Below are 16201 nucleotides of genomic sequence, written 5' to 3'. Positions count from 1 at the left end.
ACGTGGCCCGCCTGGGGGACAGGCATCGTGCATGTGATGTCATGCACGTGAGACGCCGCCCCCCCAAATGTTGGGCCCAACTCGGCACACCTATGTCTTGGATTGGAGGGCATGACTGCCTTATTAAGAGGAGCTTCTGGTCTGTCTCAAGAGACTGTCACATGGCACAATTATCTGGGCATATTTTATAGGGCATAAGTAAAAGGATTTCAAATCTGCACAGGAGCAGGCAGGGGTGCTTAGCTGACCTCCCATCACCGACGTCATCACAGCTTACTGGAAGGGAGAAGGGCAAGTCGCCATGGTGCAAACACACTGCCAGGAGCACCGGATAGGTTCCACCGGGGTTATCGCACTATGCCAACCTTGCTGGTGCCCCCACCTCTCTTTCCTGGTAAGCCACAGCAATGCAAGCAGCAAGGGGGGGGCAGCTAGCACCCCTGCTCCACCAACTGCTGGTCTTGGTGCATCTTGAGAAATCTCAGCTTTATAATAAATAATAATAATAATGATGATGATGATGATGATGATGATGTCGTCTCTAGTTCTCAAGGAAGGCACCACATGAAATCTCAGAAGTCAGACAACTTCCAATCATTAGAAAGCAAACGTTCAGTGCTTGGGCTTTGCTTCTCAGCTGGTCAAAGTTATGCAAATGTATTTGATTGGAGTGATTTATTCAGCAGATTCTACCTTCTTGTGGCAAATGGGAGGGATCGACTCACTGGCATGCAGTAAGCACAGTTCTACTGGTAATAATAATAATAATTTTATTATTTATATGCCTCCTATCTGACTGGATTGCCCCTGCCATTCTGGGCCGCTCCCAACAATTTATAAAACCACAGTAAAACCTCAAATATTTTTAAAAAAACAACTTCCCTATACAGAGCTCCCTTCAGATGTCTTCTAAAAGTCAAGACAGTTGTTTATTTCCTTGGCAACTGATGGGAAGGCATTCCACAGAGAGGGCGCCACTACAAAGAAGGCACTCTGTGTGGTTCACTGTAACCTCACTTCTCGCAATGTGAGAAGCACCAGACCCTCAGAGCTGGACCTCTGGGTCCGGGCTGAACGATGGGGGTGGAGACTCGGACGGGAGGGAGGAAGGAATCTGGGGTGGGGGGAGAAACCTGCACAACACCTATCCATTTGTTGCCAAGCAAAACATCCCTCTGCAGCTGCCTTTTCAGTATGTTGAGCCCAAGCCACCGCTACTAACCTGGTATGAGCAGATTGCCGAAACTGTAGCCAGCAGTGCCAGCGATATAGTGGGCCCCACGGCCTGTGCACTGCACATCGCGGATCCGCCCGCCAGTCCCAGTGGTGGCACCGCTGAAGGGAGCAACGCCTGCAAGGAGGGTTTAAAAGCAACGTCAAACCCACACAAATGCACTCCCTCCACAGAGCACCCAGACAGGTTATTCATAGACTCCGTCAATGCAAAGAAGCCTGTTATTTGTTTGAGGCAGTAGCTGTCCACAGGGGTGCCTGCCTGCCAGGGGAATTTACGATGCACTAGAAATAAGCCCCCTGCCCTTCAGACCATGCCCCCTTTCCCATCCACTCACCAGTAGGAAAGTTGTGGGTCTCGGCTGTGAAAATGACGTGCCGGGTGGACGTCCGCTTCTCAAAGGGGCTGGGACGAGATGGGTCGCTGGGCCACATCGAAAGGACCTCTCTCCCTTGGATCGCACTGTGTTGGGAAGACAACACACTCAGCTTCAAGAAGCCACACGGCTTCTTGCCAAGTAAATTGGGGAAAATGTGGTAAGGTTAAAGCTTACTGGGAAATGATATATAATGAGTTATAAAAAGATGTTCAGAATAATTTTTATAAAAAACAAACAAACCCCAGAAGCTTTTCTTTTGGGAATTATAGGGACAGAACTACCTAAATTGTATAGAAATTTATTCATGTATGCTACTACAGCGGCAAGAATGTTACTTGCCCAAAATGGAAAGAAGCAGAAGTCCCAGAAAAGGAAGAATGGATACAAAAACTTATGGAATATGCAGAAATGGCAAAACCTACCAGAAGAATAAGAAATCAAGGTAACAAACTCTTTATAAAAGAATGGAAATGGTTCCTTGAATATTTTCAGTTAAATTGTAAACAGATAAAAACATTAGCAGGATTAGTGTAATAAACTGCAGTTTTATAAGAGTATCTATTTACAGTAGATAATTAAATGAGTAAATTAAATGAATTTGGATATGCAGAAGGTACGAAAAAATAAATTTAAGGAAACGCAGGAAGAGGGGGAAGGAAGTCAAATTTTGAAATGTTGAATGGATTGTAAAATTAATGAAATGAATAAATTTGGAAAGTATAAATAAAAACTAAAAAAGAAGAGGAAGAAGCCACACAGCCACCAAAATCCACACACGGGAAGGGACTCCCAGCTCCCATTGACCGTAGCCAACAAGGCCAAAAGCCAGGCATGATGGGAGTTAAGAGTCTGCCCACATCTGGAGTGACCAGAATTCCCCAGACAGGCCTTATGAGTTGGCTCAGAAGCAGTTGTCAACCTGGGTCCCTGCAGACAATGTGGGATGCCAACTCCCCTCGGCCTCAGCCAATGGTCAGGGATGATGGTAGTTGTAGTTCAACAGCATCAAGGAAGGCCACAGGTTCTCCACCTCTGTTCTAGGCCAGCGCCATTGCTTCTTCTCTGCTCCCGAGACGGCAACAGGGAGTTGAGGCCGCCGTTTTGCAGTTCACCCGCTCCTCCCGCCGGTTCCCAAGGACCCCCACCTGCTGTTGTCGCAGAACTTGATGACGTTGTTGGGGTTGCTCCGCTCCTGGGTCTTCATGATGGACTCGAAGAGGGACTCCTTGAGCTCCTGCCCATCCACCAGGAGGCGCCCCTTGAAGAACCAGTGGCGACTGTGTTCGCTGCAGGAAGAAGAGGCGGGTTTAGGGAGACAGGAAGCTGCTGGGCGCCAGGTCAGGCTATTGGCCCATCTAGCATAGCTGTCAACTTAAAGATTTGAAAATAAGGGACCAGCAGCCTCGAAAATAAGGGATCAGCAGCCAAAATAAGGGATTTTTCAGGCACAGGTATGTTCAGCTTCTGAGCCCCTCCAAGCCAAAGGCAGAAAGCCCAGCCAGCAGCCAAACAAAGCCTCAAGTGGTGGTTCCCACAGCGCAGCAACCAGGCAATGGGGATGCAGCAAGGAAAACCACATCCCCTCTCCGCTGGGAAGCGCTGAGCAAAGGCGAGTCCCCAGGCAAGGCGGCCAGGCACAAGGCATGCAAGCTCCACCCCCCCAGTTGTTCTTAGACTCCTTATTGGGTGAGCAACGCAGCCAAGCAACACAGTTGGAGCCTCCCTCCTCCCTGGCCAGCAGGGAGGGAGGGAGAGGAGCTGCTTCCTTTGAAACCCGGGAAATTTAAGGGACATCGTCAATAAGGGACAGCAGCAGGACACAGCGCTGGGATAAGGGACTGTCCCGCCAAATAAGGGACGGTTGACAGCTATGCCATCTGGCCTAGCATGGCCTACAGCTTTGCAGGATCTCAACTAGATAAAGATCTTCCATGCCTACTATTTGCCTTTAGAGTCCTACTTTAGTGGCAGGGACTGAAGCATGTGCTCTGTTTGGCAGCTCTTATGATCCACCGCAACCAGGTTTATTTTCTTCTACTCACCACTAAATAGCACCTTAAGCTTTGGAAAGGGGGCTAAGAAAACTATTTTAATGAACTTGTTAACGGTTCTTTGGAAAAAAAAAATCCCAGGTCAAACCAAAGATCGAGGGTCTGGAAACCAAGCCTTATGAGGAATGGTTGAGGGAACTGGGCATATTTAGCCTGGAAAAGAGGAGACTGAGAGGAGATACGGTAGCCATCTTCAAATATCTCAAGGGCTGCCACATGGAAGATGGAGCAAGCTGCTTTTCTCCTGCTCCAGAGGGTAGGACTCGAACCAATGGCTTCAAGTTTCAAGAAAGGAGATTCCGATGTAACATCAGGAAGAATTTTTGACAGTAAGAGCTGTTTGACAGTGGAACAAACTCCCTTGGGAGCTTGTGGACTCTGCTTCCTTGGAGGCTTTTAAGCAAAGGTTGGAAGGTCATCTACCATGAATGCTTTAGTTGAGATTCCTACATTGCAGGGGGTTGGACTAGATGACCCTTGGGGTCCCTCCCAACTCTACAATTCTATGATTGAGCATCCTGTTTCCCAGAGTGATGCCTATGGGAAGCTGAAATAAGCCCCTTCCTGTTATCATTCCCCATCAAGTGTTCACCATTTGCTCCTCTGGACTTAAGAGGTAGACAGAGCAGTGGTTTTCTGTTGGGATATTCCATTCCACCTTAAGGAACAGGCATGATTGTTGTGTGTCACATGCCTGTTTACACTCCAGCACAGCTTGCTGGGAACTTCCGTTTGTGTATAGCTTTTGCTTATGCTGTCTTGCTTTGGACACAAAGGGGATCGGAAATGTTTTCCTTTTGTCATGATGAAAAGTAAACAGAAGGGAAGCGGGTGGCGCTGTGGGTTAAACCACAGAACCTAGGACTTGCCCATCAGAAGGTCGGCGGTTCGAATCCCTGCGACGGGGTGAGCTCCCATTGCTCAGTCCCTGCTCCTGCCAACCTAGCAGTTCGAAAGTACGTCAAATTGCAAGTAGATAAATAGGTACCGCTCCAGCAGGAAGGTAAAAGGCGTTTCCATGTGCTGCTCTGGTTCGCCACATGACCTGGAAGCTGGCTCCCTCGGCCAATAAAGCGAGATGAGCACCGCAACCCCAGAGTCGGCCATGACTGGACCTAATGGTCAGGGGTCCCTTTACCTTATGCTGAATAAATTGCTTGTAAATATGCTTACACATACTCTCCTGGCACTTCTGTTGCATAGCGTTATCTCTGCTGATTAGAGCGTGCCCTAGCTTTTGAAGTTCGGGTCACTGATTTATGCGGTACCAAGGACTGGAGTTTGTCCGGTACACTGGCTGGTGGGACGGAGCCAGCTGGGGGCCTGCCAATTGCCCCCGCTTCCTTGGTTGTTTGCCAACATTTTCAACCAGTGTGCCGTGGCACCCTGGGTGACTTGAACGATGGTCAGGGGTGCCGCGGGCAACACTGGCCTCTCTCTCTTTCCTTCCTTCCCTCCTCTGATGCCCTCTTGCATCTCTGCTTCCCAAAGGCTTGTACGGCTGCTTGTTCCAGCAGCCTGGCTACAAGTACCGCAGGCGAATGGTGGCTCTGACACTGGCCAGGGGGTGCTGGTGCCAGGAGCCGAGGTGGCCTCAGAGTGAATTAGCAAGCAAGCGGGCAAGGGAATGGACAGACAAGTCCTAGGCTCTTGTGGGGCAGTGTGGGGAGGCACCTCTTTGGGGCAGGAGGGGCAGCTCAGAGACCAGGGGTGGTGGCAGCGGTTGCCCAGAGGACTCCCAAGCAGAGGGGAGAGGAGGCTGAGGGAACACGTCACAAGGGAGGATGTTCCAAAAAGGGTGAGAGGCCGCCAGCTCTGCAGGCAAGGGGTGACATAACTGGGCTCCTGAGCCCCACATGGGAGCCGCAGAAAGCATGCAGTTTATCAAGGGAGCTGTGGACTTTTGAAAGCCTCTGGCATAAGGTTATCCAACACCTATTTGTTTTGGGGGGGGGTTTAAAAAATGAAGTCACTTTTGACCCAAAAAAGGGCCCTCTCCCACACCCACAAGGCAACTTGCAGTTGAAAAACTTTTACTTTATAAAAACTTTGCATGGTGAAAATCTGTGGGACTCAATGCTGTAAGATGGCCTCCCCTGAGCCTCAAGCAGGAAGGTTTTTCCCAGTTCCCGCCCCACCCCTCTGCACCCCATAGCCAAGCAGACACCTGTTGGACTGAGCGAGATCAAAGCATTCCACGCTGGTGGGATTCCTCCCAAGTTTCTTGAAGAGGTCAGTGTAGAAGTCCAGATCCCAGGAATCAAAAGCCAGACCTGTAAGGCAGAGAAGCGTCTATAGTTTATCCTCAACACATACACACAAACCTGGCCAAATAAAGAATATTGTTTCTCATAATCAAGGGAAACTGGGACAGAACAGAGTTCCACTTTCAGAGGTAGGGCCAGAATACTCTCTGACTGGGGCGAACATAGCTTTATCACCTCCCTCAGAAGGCAGTGGACTCTCCTTCCTTGGAGGTTTCTAAGCAGAGGTTAGATGGCCATCTGCCATGGATACCCGAGGTGAGATTCCTGCATTGCAGGGGGTTGGACTAGATGACCCTCGGGTCCCTTCCACAGCTCCAAAATTCTACAAAACCCTTTAAGACCAGAAGGCTGAATCCCTCTAGATCTGTGTTTCCCAAGCTTGGTTCTCCAGCTGTTTTTGGACTACAACTCCCATCATCCTTGACCACTGGGTCTTGCTAGCTAGGGATGATGGGAGTTGTAGTCCAAAAACAGCTGAAGACCCAAGTTCGAGAAACGCTGCTCTAAATCCACGTAGGTCTCTGCAAGTGAAAAGGAGAGAAGAAAGGATCCGATGAGATATTTGCCAAAGCTGTGCTCATGCAAGCTAGGGTCAGACAATAATAAGTTGAGAGTTAGCTTCCGGAAACTGGCATTCAGAATCAGAGCACAGCCACTGAAGGTCCTCCATCTCTATCCAAGCCTAGCTTTGCTCTGCTGCTTCATACCGAGCTGGCTGTTGGCTTCGACCAGAGCAGGTCTCCCTTCTCCCAAAATATCGACATGGAACACAGGCTCAGGGCGGGTGGCTATAGCAAAGCTGCTGATGGGTTCTGGGTAACACTGCTCTGTCATCCGATCATACAGCGTAGACGATATGGAGGCCTCCTGGGGGGCCGATGGGCGCTGCCCGCACTGAAAGAGAAGGATGTGGAAGCCATCGGGTTAAACGTTTCCAAATCCCTATGGGGTTCTTGCGTATGTGGTGACATAAGGAATCTAACAGCAGTTTTCTTCCTGTGTTTAGACCCACTCACAGTCACCTTGAAAAGGTATCGACGGGAACATTCGATTCGGTCAATCTTTTCCAGTCCGGCTGCCCAGCACACCGACACTGCATTTGTGGAATACGCAGTTGAGAAGTTCAACCTACAAACATAAAACATTTGTTTCAGCAAAACTTGCTCCTTCCTTTGGGGGGGGGTCTATTTTCACCTGGCTTGGGAGGTGAGGAGCACTGTCTGACTCCAGAGACAAGCCTGCTTCTGCAGTTTGGGATCCCTGCAGACCTTTGGGGTGGAGGGTGTTGTTTAAGGTCAAGATTTAGTTTGAATTATTAGCAGACAGTTCAATTTTACTGTACATTCATTAATAGATGTTTTTGTTAGCCTTTATAACTATTTAAATTTTCATATGGCTTATAACAACCAACTATGTGAAATTATTTTGAAGTGGCCTACAAATAAACAACACTGTTGGTTAAGTAGCATAAGTTAGCAAATGAAAGCTTTCATATAACATTTGATTCAGCTGTAAAGGCCGAGTTTCAGACATCACAACTAATTCATGGTTTGTCTGTTGTGATCAGGCATTGGGGCGGGACACTCCTTCCTACCAACGTACTCTGATTTCCACCCTGCTTCTCAGTAACCAGTTTGCCCTGACATCAAAATCCACAAAACCATAGTTTGCCACCAAACACAAATTGAAAACCATGGTTCTTAAACAAGAGTTTCCAGTTCTGGTTTGGCAGCAAACCACAGTGATACGTTGTCCTCCCCCCTTCAGATTTCACAGCAAACTATGGTTAGCGTGAACCAGGAAACGAAGAAGGAATCTCAACCAAAGCATCCATGACAGATTACCGTCCAACCTCTGCTGAAAAACTTCCAAGGGAGATGACTCCTGGGGTACCTTTTAACTCTACAATTGTATAAGCCTGAGGTCTGTTCATGATGCCTGAAACTGGTCGATACACGCATTCTCTCTCTCCCCCTTGCCATTATTGTATAGGACGTAGGCAGAGTGGCTTTTTCCCCTCAGCTCAGGACGTACCGAGGCCCGACCTCTATCAGCAGATCTGAATGAGTTGGGCTAAGGAAGGACTTGGGTGCGATGTCGCCGTCTTCAAAAGGGCAACCAAAGATCCACAGCAGCTTCTCCGTCTCCTCAGAGTTTGGGGGTGTTCCTCCTGGCCAGGAAACAGTAGGGAGAAACGATTATAGCTACCCACAATGCAACAGGGCAATCACCCAACAGGCAACTGGCTCTGTGACAAGAAGGGGTGGGGGGCAGCCCCACGCCAAACCTCTACCCACTCAGAAAGGAAAAAAAGAATCAATATGCACACCTCCCTCCATACCTCCCCATTCGTTTCATATCAGAATCCAGACACAGTCCCATTTTCGTACCTGTCCAGTTGACGTTGAAACATATTTCCTTCTGCACCCCTTGGAGGCCATTACCCAAGATGGCTTCAGCCGAACGCAGCAGTGTGGCCACTTCAGTGTCCGCCTCGCTGGGCCGCTGGTAGTAGTGTAGGACCCCCATGGCAGAGTCCTGCCAAGGAAAGAAGAGAAAGCAACAGTGAGGGACTGCTTGGGATGGTGTTTTGCAAGGGGCCTCCGTTTTCCTTTTTAAAAAAAACACACAAGATGAGATGGAAGGTTCGATGGCGGAAGGAACGTAAGTCAGTGGCAGTAAAACTGCCTTGCGTGTAGAAGGTTCAATAAGAACATCGGGCCGAACGCCCATCTAGTAGCCATTGACAGCGCTCTCCTCCATAAAAGGTGCCTCCAGGTAGGGTTGTGGGTCTGAAACCCTGGAGTTGCTGCCAGCCAGTGTAGACTACATAGAGCTAATTGGACCAAGGGTCTGACTCAGCTTCCTAGGTTGGTCTACCCAGGCCATGCAGGGACAGGAAGGGTGGGCAAAGGGAGCAGATGCCACAGAACGGCAGGAAGAGACCCACGGCAGGCGAAGGACCACAGTAACGGAGGGAGCAGGGCTCAAGGCATGAAAGGCTGGCCGTCCGGATGTTGAACTCCACGCCCCAGCCAGCGACCAGGGATGGTGGGAACTGTAGCCCAACAACTTCTGGGGGGCCAGAGCTTGCCCATCCTTGGCATAAGACACTGAGCAAGATGCCAGGGGGGTGAGCATACAGACAGAGCTTACCAGTGTGTGTCTGCCAACAGATGAAGAGGCTCTGGTGGCAGGGCCAGCCCAAGACATTTTGGCGCCTGAGGCAAACCACAAAATGGCGCTCTCCTCACCAGGGAAGAAGGGTGAAGATGTCCATTGGGAACAAGGGTAGGAGAAGACCAATAGTACCTCCTATTTACCAAGAGGCAGCTGTAGAGGTGGCAAGAGCAGTATGCAATGCATTCCTTGGAGGACAGATTTGCTGCCCCTGTGGATCCTGCCGCCTGAGGCCATTGCCTCACCTTGCCTCACGCATGAGCCGGCCCTGAGTGGGCTGAATCAATCATAGAGTTTCCCACCCGCCCCCTTTTCTCAATGTCCCTCTCCACCCCAGAATCCACCTTGCTCTAATCACAGATGTCCCAAAGGCCAGCTCACTGGAGCCAAATATCCCAGAGATAAGAAGCAGCAAATAGGTCAGTGGCCTCCGAATCACATTTCTTGCTTCATCGTCCAAGTTTCAAAGGCTCAGGGAACATCCCCCAATCTCCACCTCTCCAACGGCAACTGAGAACAAAACAGCAAACCACACACCGCCTGCAACCAGCAGAGATTGGCTCTGTGAATGTGGCTCGATCCTTTATTCTTTTCACACCATCTAGCTAAAGTTAACTGGGACTTCACTGTCACTGCCATCAGTGAAGTCCTGACTAAAGTGTTGATGCTCTTATTGATGATTAATAATGTTCTCATCAAAGCGCCAAGGTGTTTTATGAAGCGCAAGACGGCAGTTCCCTGCCCCCAAAGACTCTACAGTCTAAAATTCAAGGAGGCACTAAGGAAATGGAGGCAAGTATAATCAAGGGAGGAGGATGCATTTAATTCAGGGATGTAGACTAAGGGTTAGTTAGTCTTGGCTAATTTTAAGCAGATTGAGGACTTCATGCAGTCGCCCATAAAGATATCTAAAGAGAAATGGGTGATTGGTGCCTAAGGGCCTCTGCAGACATCCTCTTTATTGTGCATTCATTATTATTTGTGCTCATTATTGTAACATTATGCGCTCCCACTTTCAATACTGTTTGCTGCTGCAAAAGGTTCAGCACAGATATTCTGCAGTTTTCCAACTTGCACTTGCCCTGCAACTGCCTGCTGAAATCCTGTAACTAGAAAATAAAATTGTACTGTATACTTGCTCACATGTTCTGACTACAGCCACAACCTGCGGGTAGACACTGTCTCTCCACGTGCACAAGCATTTGTGTGAAAGGGGGCACAGTAAAAATGATCGTGGGCTGGCCTCTTCTAACCCCCCCTTTTTTTTTTAAAAAAAGTCGTGTTTGGATCACTTGTTGCTCTCTAGGGACAGGGCTGAGTCTGCGTGCCTCTGTTCACCAGCCCTTTCTCCAAGCGAGGAATCATCACGTGTGGACAACAACCCACACGCGGGTTCGGTATTATTTCTGACTGCGATGTGAAAATTAACATAAGCAGGAACAAAAAATAATAAATCTGTAGCACCTTCAAGATGAACTGTTGCAAGAGCTTCCGCGGCCTGGAAGCAATCCCGGGAAGGATTGGATTCAGCCCTGCGAAGTGGAAACTCACCAACAACTTCCGCGAGCCACAAATAGCCTCTGCTAGTTATACCCAACATGTCCGCAGCGGTCTAGAGTTCGAATCCCGCGCAGAAGCACTTCCTACCCCACTAGATCGTACCGCGCGGCCGCGGAGCAAATGATTGGGATCCACGCGCCCCTGGATCTCGCCAGCCAGCCTTCCCACGCTGGTTCCCCGCGGGGCATCGAGATAACGATTACCTGTGGATCTCGCGGGGTGCCCCCTCTCTCACACGCTCTCTGAGCCCCACAACAGCGCGATCTTCTACCCCGGCGGTCCCTCGATCACGGGGCGAAAAGAGGAGCGCCTGCCTTCGCTGCGCTAGGGGAAAAAGTTTGTTGCGCGCAGCCCCTTTGGTGGGAGGAGAAAAGGGGGACGATCCGCGGGGGAGGCGGCGACTCGAGGCAGCGCCCTCCCCATTGGCCGATCTCCCTGCCTCCCTCCCGGCCTTGAATGGAGGCACGTGGGGGCGATGGCCAAACTTTGTTGCCGGGGGTGGGGGAGAGGCCGAGGGAAGGTAAACCCAGGAATCTTGATCCCCTTCCTCCGTACGATTTCCCCATAGAGAGTCATTATCTCCACCCCTCACCTCGACATTTTGCCTCCCAAATGCAGTCCTTACCCCCAAATAACCTATTCTTGCGATCGGAGCCAGGAAGAGAACCCAGGAGTCCTAGCTCATTCTCCTCCCCTCCCGCGCAGAGAATGCGCTCTTCTCCCCGCGCCCCTTGTTGAGCGTCGTTCAGAAACATTTTTGTCTTTTTCTTTCTCCAAACCACTTAACTCTCTGGAGCTTACGAGGTAGCAGAGCCAGGTAGCTAAGGTCTCGTAACCAGGGAAATTTCTTGCGTAAGGTTCCATGGTGTAATGGTTAGCACTTTGGACTCTGAATCCAGCGATCCGAGTTCAAATCTCGGTGGAACCTACTGCTTGGTTTTGTTTTTTTGTGAAGACAAGGAAGCTTTGCAAGATCCCTTGTGGGCAGAACCCACGCTTGCAGGCAAAATGGGTTCACAATCCATCATTGGTTGTCCGAGATTTTTTACTGATTGTTTGATTGAGATCCAACAGCAATGGCAAGAGACTACAGAAAGCTGCTGCTGCCAGCCAGTGCAAGCAGTCCTGGCTTAGATGGACAAAAAGTCTGATGCATTACAGTATATGGCAACTTATTTCTGTTTCTTTGGATACAGACTAGCAGTATGCCCAGAGTAACTATATAATGGACTCAGCTACATTCGTAAAGATAAAGCACTTTATATGCGTTATAACACTGTAACACCAGATGGTTGTCTTTCGCCAGTGGGATTTCCCTGTATGAAGTTTACAACCTGTTTAACTGATTCACATTTTTGATGTGTCTACATTCAGCCTGTAACAGAAGTGCCCAAACGTTTTTCAAAGACGGCCAGATTTGATTATCTGAACATGTGTGAGGTCCAACCAAAGTTGAGCTTTTTTAAGGATTGAAGTTATTGAGCTTTTTTTTTTGAGGATTTAACCCCCAAGTTGTTCAACTTTTGAGCTTTTTGAAGGATTTTACCCCAGGACATATGCTGCAACGGGAGCCGGATTACATCGATCGGCAGGCTGGATTAGGCCCCCGAAACAGACTTTGGATGCCTGGCCTATAACTAGGGATATACACTAGTAGCTAAGTCTAATGCCAGGAGGGGGAAGCACAAAAAGAAAGGAAAATTCCAAAGTCCTTATTAGAGTGACAATTTTATTAGAGCAACCAAAACCGTAGGTCAATTACCTCGAAAACCTGACCAGGGCACATCCAGAATATTGCTGTTTTCTGGTGGGATTCAGTCACATACCAACAAATTAAGGTATTGCAGTTAAAGTCAATCAGGGGTGTTGGGTGATTTGCACAACGAACTACAGTGATATGGTGTTGTGCCGCCGCCGCCCCCTTCAGATTTCACAGCAAACGATGGTTAGCATGAACCAGGAAACACAGGAAATGGACTCTCCTTCCTTTGATGTTTTTAGGCAGAGTTTGGATGGCCATCTGTCATGGATGCTTTAGTTGAGATTCGTGCATTGCAGGGGGTTGGACTAGATGACCCTCGGGCCTCTCCCAATTCTGATTCTAAGTTATTGTAGGATTTGGCTTCTGCTGCACACAGTGCCTTTACTGCGCTCTAATTAGCCAGAGCTATTGCTTTAATAAATAAAATAAATGGGTGTTGTACTTACCCCTCTGCTCTGCTACTTAAATCGCCCAAGTTTAGGCTCTGCCACCCGCGGCTCCCTGTAGCTTGTGGAGCTCCTTCCCTTCTCAGCCCATTCTAAATTTATATGTGCACATTGTGACCAAAGTTCAGATTTGAGCCAGAGTGTGCATTTCGACATCCTACCACAAAGGCACTTTTACCATTCTTCAGAAATATCGCTCCCTGCCACATCATGATCAGGTTTAAACTAGCTAAGACAAGACCCAGGTCTCCCAAAATTAATTGGGGTTGGGGGGATGGAATTGATCATTTTTACCTTTGTGGAATTCAGTGACCCTCCCCAGGGTGGATAAGCAGATGCCCTCCTGTCATTGAACCTTTGGCGTGTCAGCGATTAACAGTTCCCAGATCTATTATTAACCAGCTCCTGGTGAATACAGAAAAAGCCATCTGGGATCAGACCACCAGTCTGGTTCAGCAGGCAGCAGAGTCCGGAGGCAGCAGCTCTGAAAACGCTGTTCTTTAGCCACACCAAATAAATAAATAGTTACAGGTACACTGCCTCTGAACATGTCAGTTCCATTTATCCATAATGGCTGATAGCTATGGATAGGTATGACTTGGGCAGAGTCCCAAGGGCCAGCTAGAGACGGCTAGACACAATGGGTCAGTGTGTCTTGCTGTTAACCAGAAGATTAGTGGTTCGAGCCCATCCAGGGACAGCTGTGGGCAGGATTCCTGCATGGCAGGGGGTTGAGCTAGATGACCGCTGGGGTCCCTTCCAACTCTACAATTCTATTATTTGGGCCCTAGGCCTGAGTTTCAGCAACTAACTATAAAACCAGCCTCCAACAGTTAGGGTCCAATTCTCTCTATCCAGGGCCTTCTGCCAGAATTGCTTGTTTCTTTTACCAACTGAAGCTCATCTTCCTTCTTGACAGACAGACAAATGAGGTACTGATGGGAGAATTATTACATTAGACAAATTCATGCAGGATAAAGCTGTCAGTGGGTACTAATCTTGGTGGTTGGGTTTTACCTCTGCTGCTTCTGAATACTTTTGCTTGTTTGCTTCCAGCAGGAGGAAGGCACTGTGAGAATGGGATGCTGGACCAGATTGGGGCACTGGCCTGATACAGGCGGCTTCTTTTCATTCAGGACAAGCAAAAGGAAGAGATTCTAACAATGCAAACTTTAGCAGATGGGGTTTGTCTATCACGCTGCTGAGGTGGGAGCCAACAGATCAGGCTGGATGTAGGGAAACTTAACGGCGGAGGGTGGTCGTTTCCTGCACTTTTTATTATTGAAATATACTCTGAGTCAAGAGTGGATTTCATGCTCTTTATTCAGCTCAGAGTGGTGAGGAGGAATGGAAGTTCACCCAGAATGTCTGCCTTATATACATTACCGTATTTTTTGCTCTATAAAACTCACTTTTTCCCCTCCTAAAAAGTAAGGGAAAATGTGTGTGCGTCTTATGGAGCGAATGCAGGCTGCGCAGCTATCCCAGAAGCCAGAACAGCAAGAGGGATCGCTGCTTTCGCTGCGCAGCGATCCCTCTTGCTGTTCTGGCTTCTGGGATTCAGAATATTTTTTTTCTTGTTTTCCTCCTCCAAAAACTAGGTACGTCTTATGGTCTGGTGCGTCAGAGCGAAAAATACGGTATTTACACAATGGGCCCCACGTGATTGGCTAATTCCGGGATTCTCCTTTAGGCCAATCAGGTTGTGGATTCCCTTCCACCTGGAGCTGGATTGGGTGGCTCCAGGTGGACTGGGACCAATCAGACTGCTGCATTCTGAATCCTATTGTTCTAGAATCAATCAGACTGCTGCCTTTTGGATCCTATTCAACTCAGTACATAACAATTATCATTATTATTCTTCATTGATAAATTAGAAGCACACAGAGTAAGACAAGAAAGAAGAAACAGGAAATAGTACCCACGTAGAAAACAAAACAGAGAAAAAAGATAGTGTACATTACCAAAAAAAAAGGGGGGGGGGATGTTACTGTAGTTAACCTAATGTGGCATCTATATAAATGAATTCCCATACTTGAAAGCTCCTGAGCTTGCTCAACCAAAGCCTTCAGCAGAGCAAATGTGCAGCTACTGCCACCTCTCCTTTAGTTGCTCTGCTGACGTCATAGCAGCAGCAAAATGCCTCATCCAAGGCCATGGGTGTGTGAGAGGGAAGGGGGTGGGGACGCCATAACCCCACACACCATCCATGGGCCTCTTGTAAGAGCCCAAACAGGCCAAATCAAGCCACTGTAAGCATAAAGCTTTTTTTTGGCAGCTCAGAGTGTGTTGCAGAGAGTTTGAGGACACTGTGTCCCAGCCAGGGCCTAAGATGAGCTGACTGGCAGGCCAGCAGGAGTCTGGGGCTGTGCCAGGGAGAGGGAATCTGTGGCTGCTTTCACATGTTGCTGGACTCCCAGCTCCCCCTCAGGCCCAGCCGGCATTGCTAGCCACTGGGCTGGCCTTGCAGGCCTCCCCATTTGTCACGCAAAGGCCTGTTTTCACGAAGTCACACCCAATGCGATGCCAAGTAGAGACACAGCAGCAGGAAGCTGGAGTGAACATCCCACACGTCAGTTCAATCCTGCTTAGGGCAGCATCTCTGCCCCTCCCCATGGGCCAACTTTGACAGGTGGGCAGGAGGACCACTCACCTGACAGGTGTGTGGTCCTCTTGCCTGCAGGGATGGGAGAAAGACCTGGCTCAACAGATTATGGGATTTGTAGTCCTGCAACATTCAGAGATCCATCAGTTCAATGTCCCTGGTTTATGTGACCGTCTCCCTAGAGCAGAAGTAGCATGAAACAGCTTTATATTCAACAACATTGCCCAAAGGCAATATGGAGGGCAGGCAAGTCAATCTGCTCACCTGCCTTCAATTTGCAACTAGCCTGGCACCCAAGCTACCTGCCCCTGTATGGTAGGTGGCAATATTTTTTAACTAGCTTGCTATGAAGCTAGGGGCTTGCATTTCCATGTTGCTAGTCTTCCAGCAGGCTAGTAAATAATTTTGCGGGTTCCTTATGTGGGCTTGTTTAGGATATGTATTTGATGCCATCCACCACTTTCAGCTAAGATTGAGTATATCCACACCTGTGGCTACTTAGCCTCAAGTGAGAGATTTTGGAGAGGTATGTTGAAAGATGATTAGGCACGTGCCAAGGAAGTGGTGCAGATTTCCAAATCAATTTGTATATTACTGCAGAACAACACAAACATCCATACCCGTAACAGCTGGCTACTAGCAAGTCAGGAAGGAGGATTCTAAGCCGAGCCTTTTCCCTGACATGCTGATTTTCTACATGCGGGGATTTGGTTTGTC

General features: G+C 48.8%; 1 protein-coding gene across 2 annotated transcripts in view; it reads right to left on the bottom strand.

Moving 5' to 3' along the window:
• The window catches only part of PFAS (phosphoribosylformylglycinamidine synthase), a 44151-nt gene extending 31252 nt beyond the window's left edge, over window positions 1-12899 (bottom strand). The window contains exons 1-9 of one of the 2 annotated variants that reach the window (XM_080978730.1): window positions 12880-12899; window positions 8322-8469; window positions 7966-8101; window positions 6954-7059; window positions 6639-6825; window positions 5832-5937; window positions 2759-2899; window positions 1572-1696; window positions 1223-1351 (exon numbers count right to left, since the gene is read on the bottom strand). In XM_080978730.1, coding sequence (XP_080834856.1) covers window positions 1223-1351; window positions 1572-1696; window positions 2759-2899; window positions 5832-5937; window positions 6639-6825; window positions 6954-7059; window positions 7966-8101; window positions 8322-8460 — 1069 coding nt within the window. In that variant the 5' untranslated portion in view covers window positions 8461-8469; window positions 12880-12899. Of the gene's footprint in view, window positions 1-1222; window positions 1352-1571; window positions 1697-2758; window positions 2900-5831; window positions 5938-6638; window positions 6826-6953; window positions 7060-7965; window positions 8102-8321; window positions 8470-10874; window positions 11031-12879 lie in introns of those variants that run through there. The other variant, XM_080978731.1, reaches the window with a different exon arrangement.
• Window positions 12900-16201: the final 3302 nt, after the last annotated feature.

The sequence above is a fragment of the Podarcis pityusensis genome (assembly GCF_964106645.2).
Source record: "Podarcis pityusensis genome assembly, chromosome: 13".
Taxonomy (NCBI): Eukaryota; Metazoa; Chordata; class Lepidosauria; order Squamata; family Lacertidae; genus Podarcis; species Podarcis pityusensis.
This window is presented reverse-complemented; position numbering and strand designations above follow the sequence as displayed.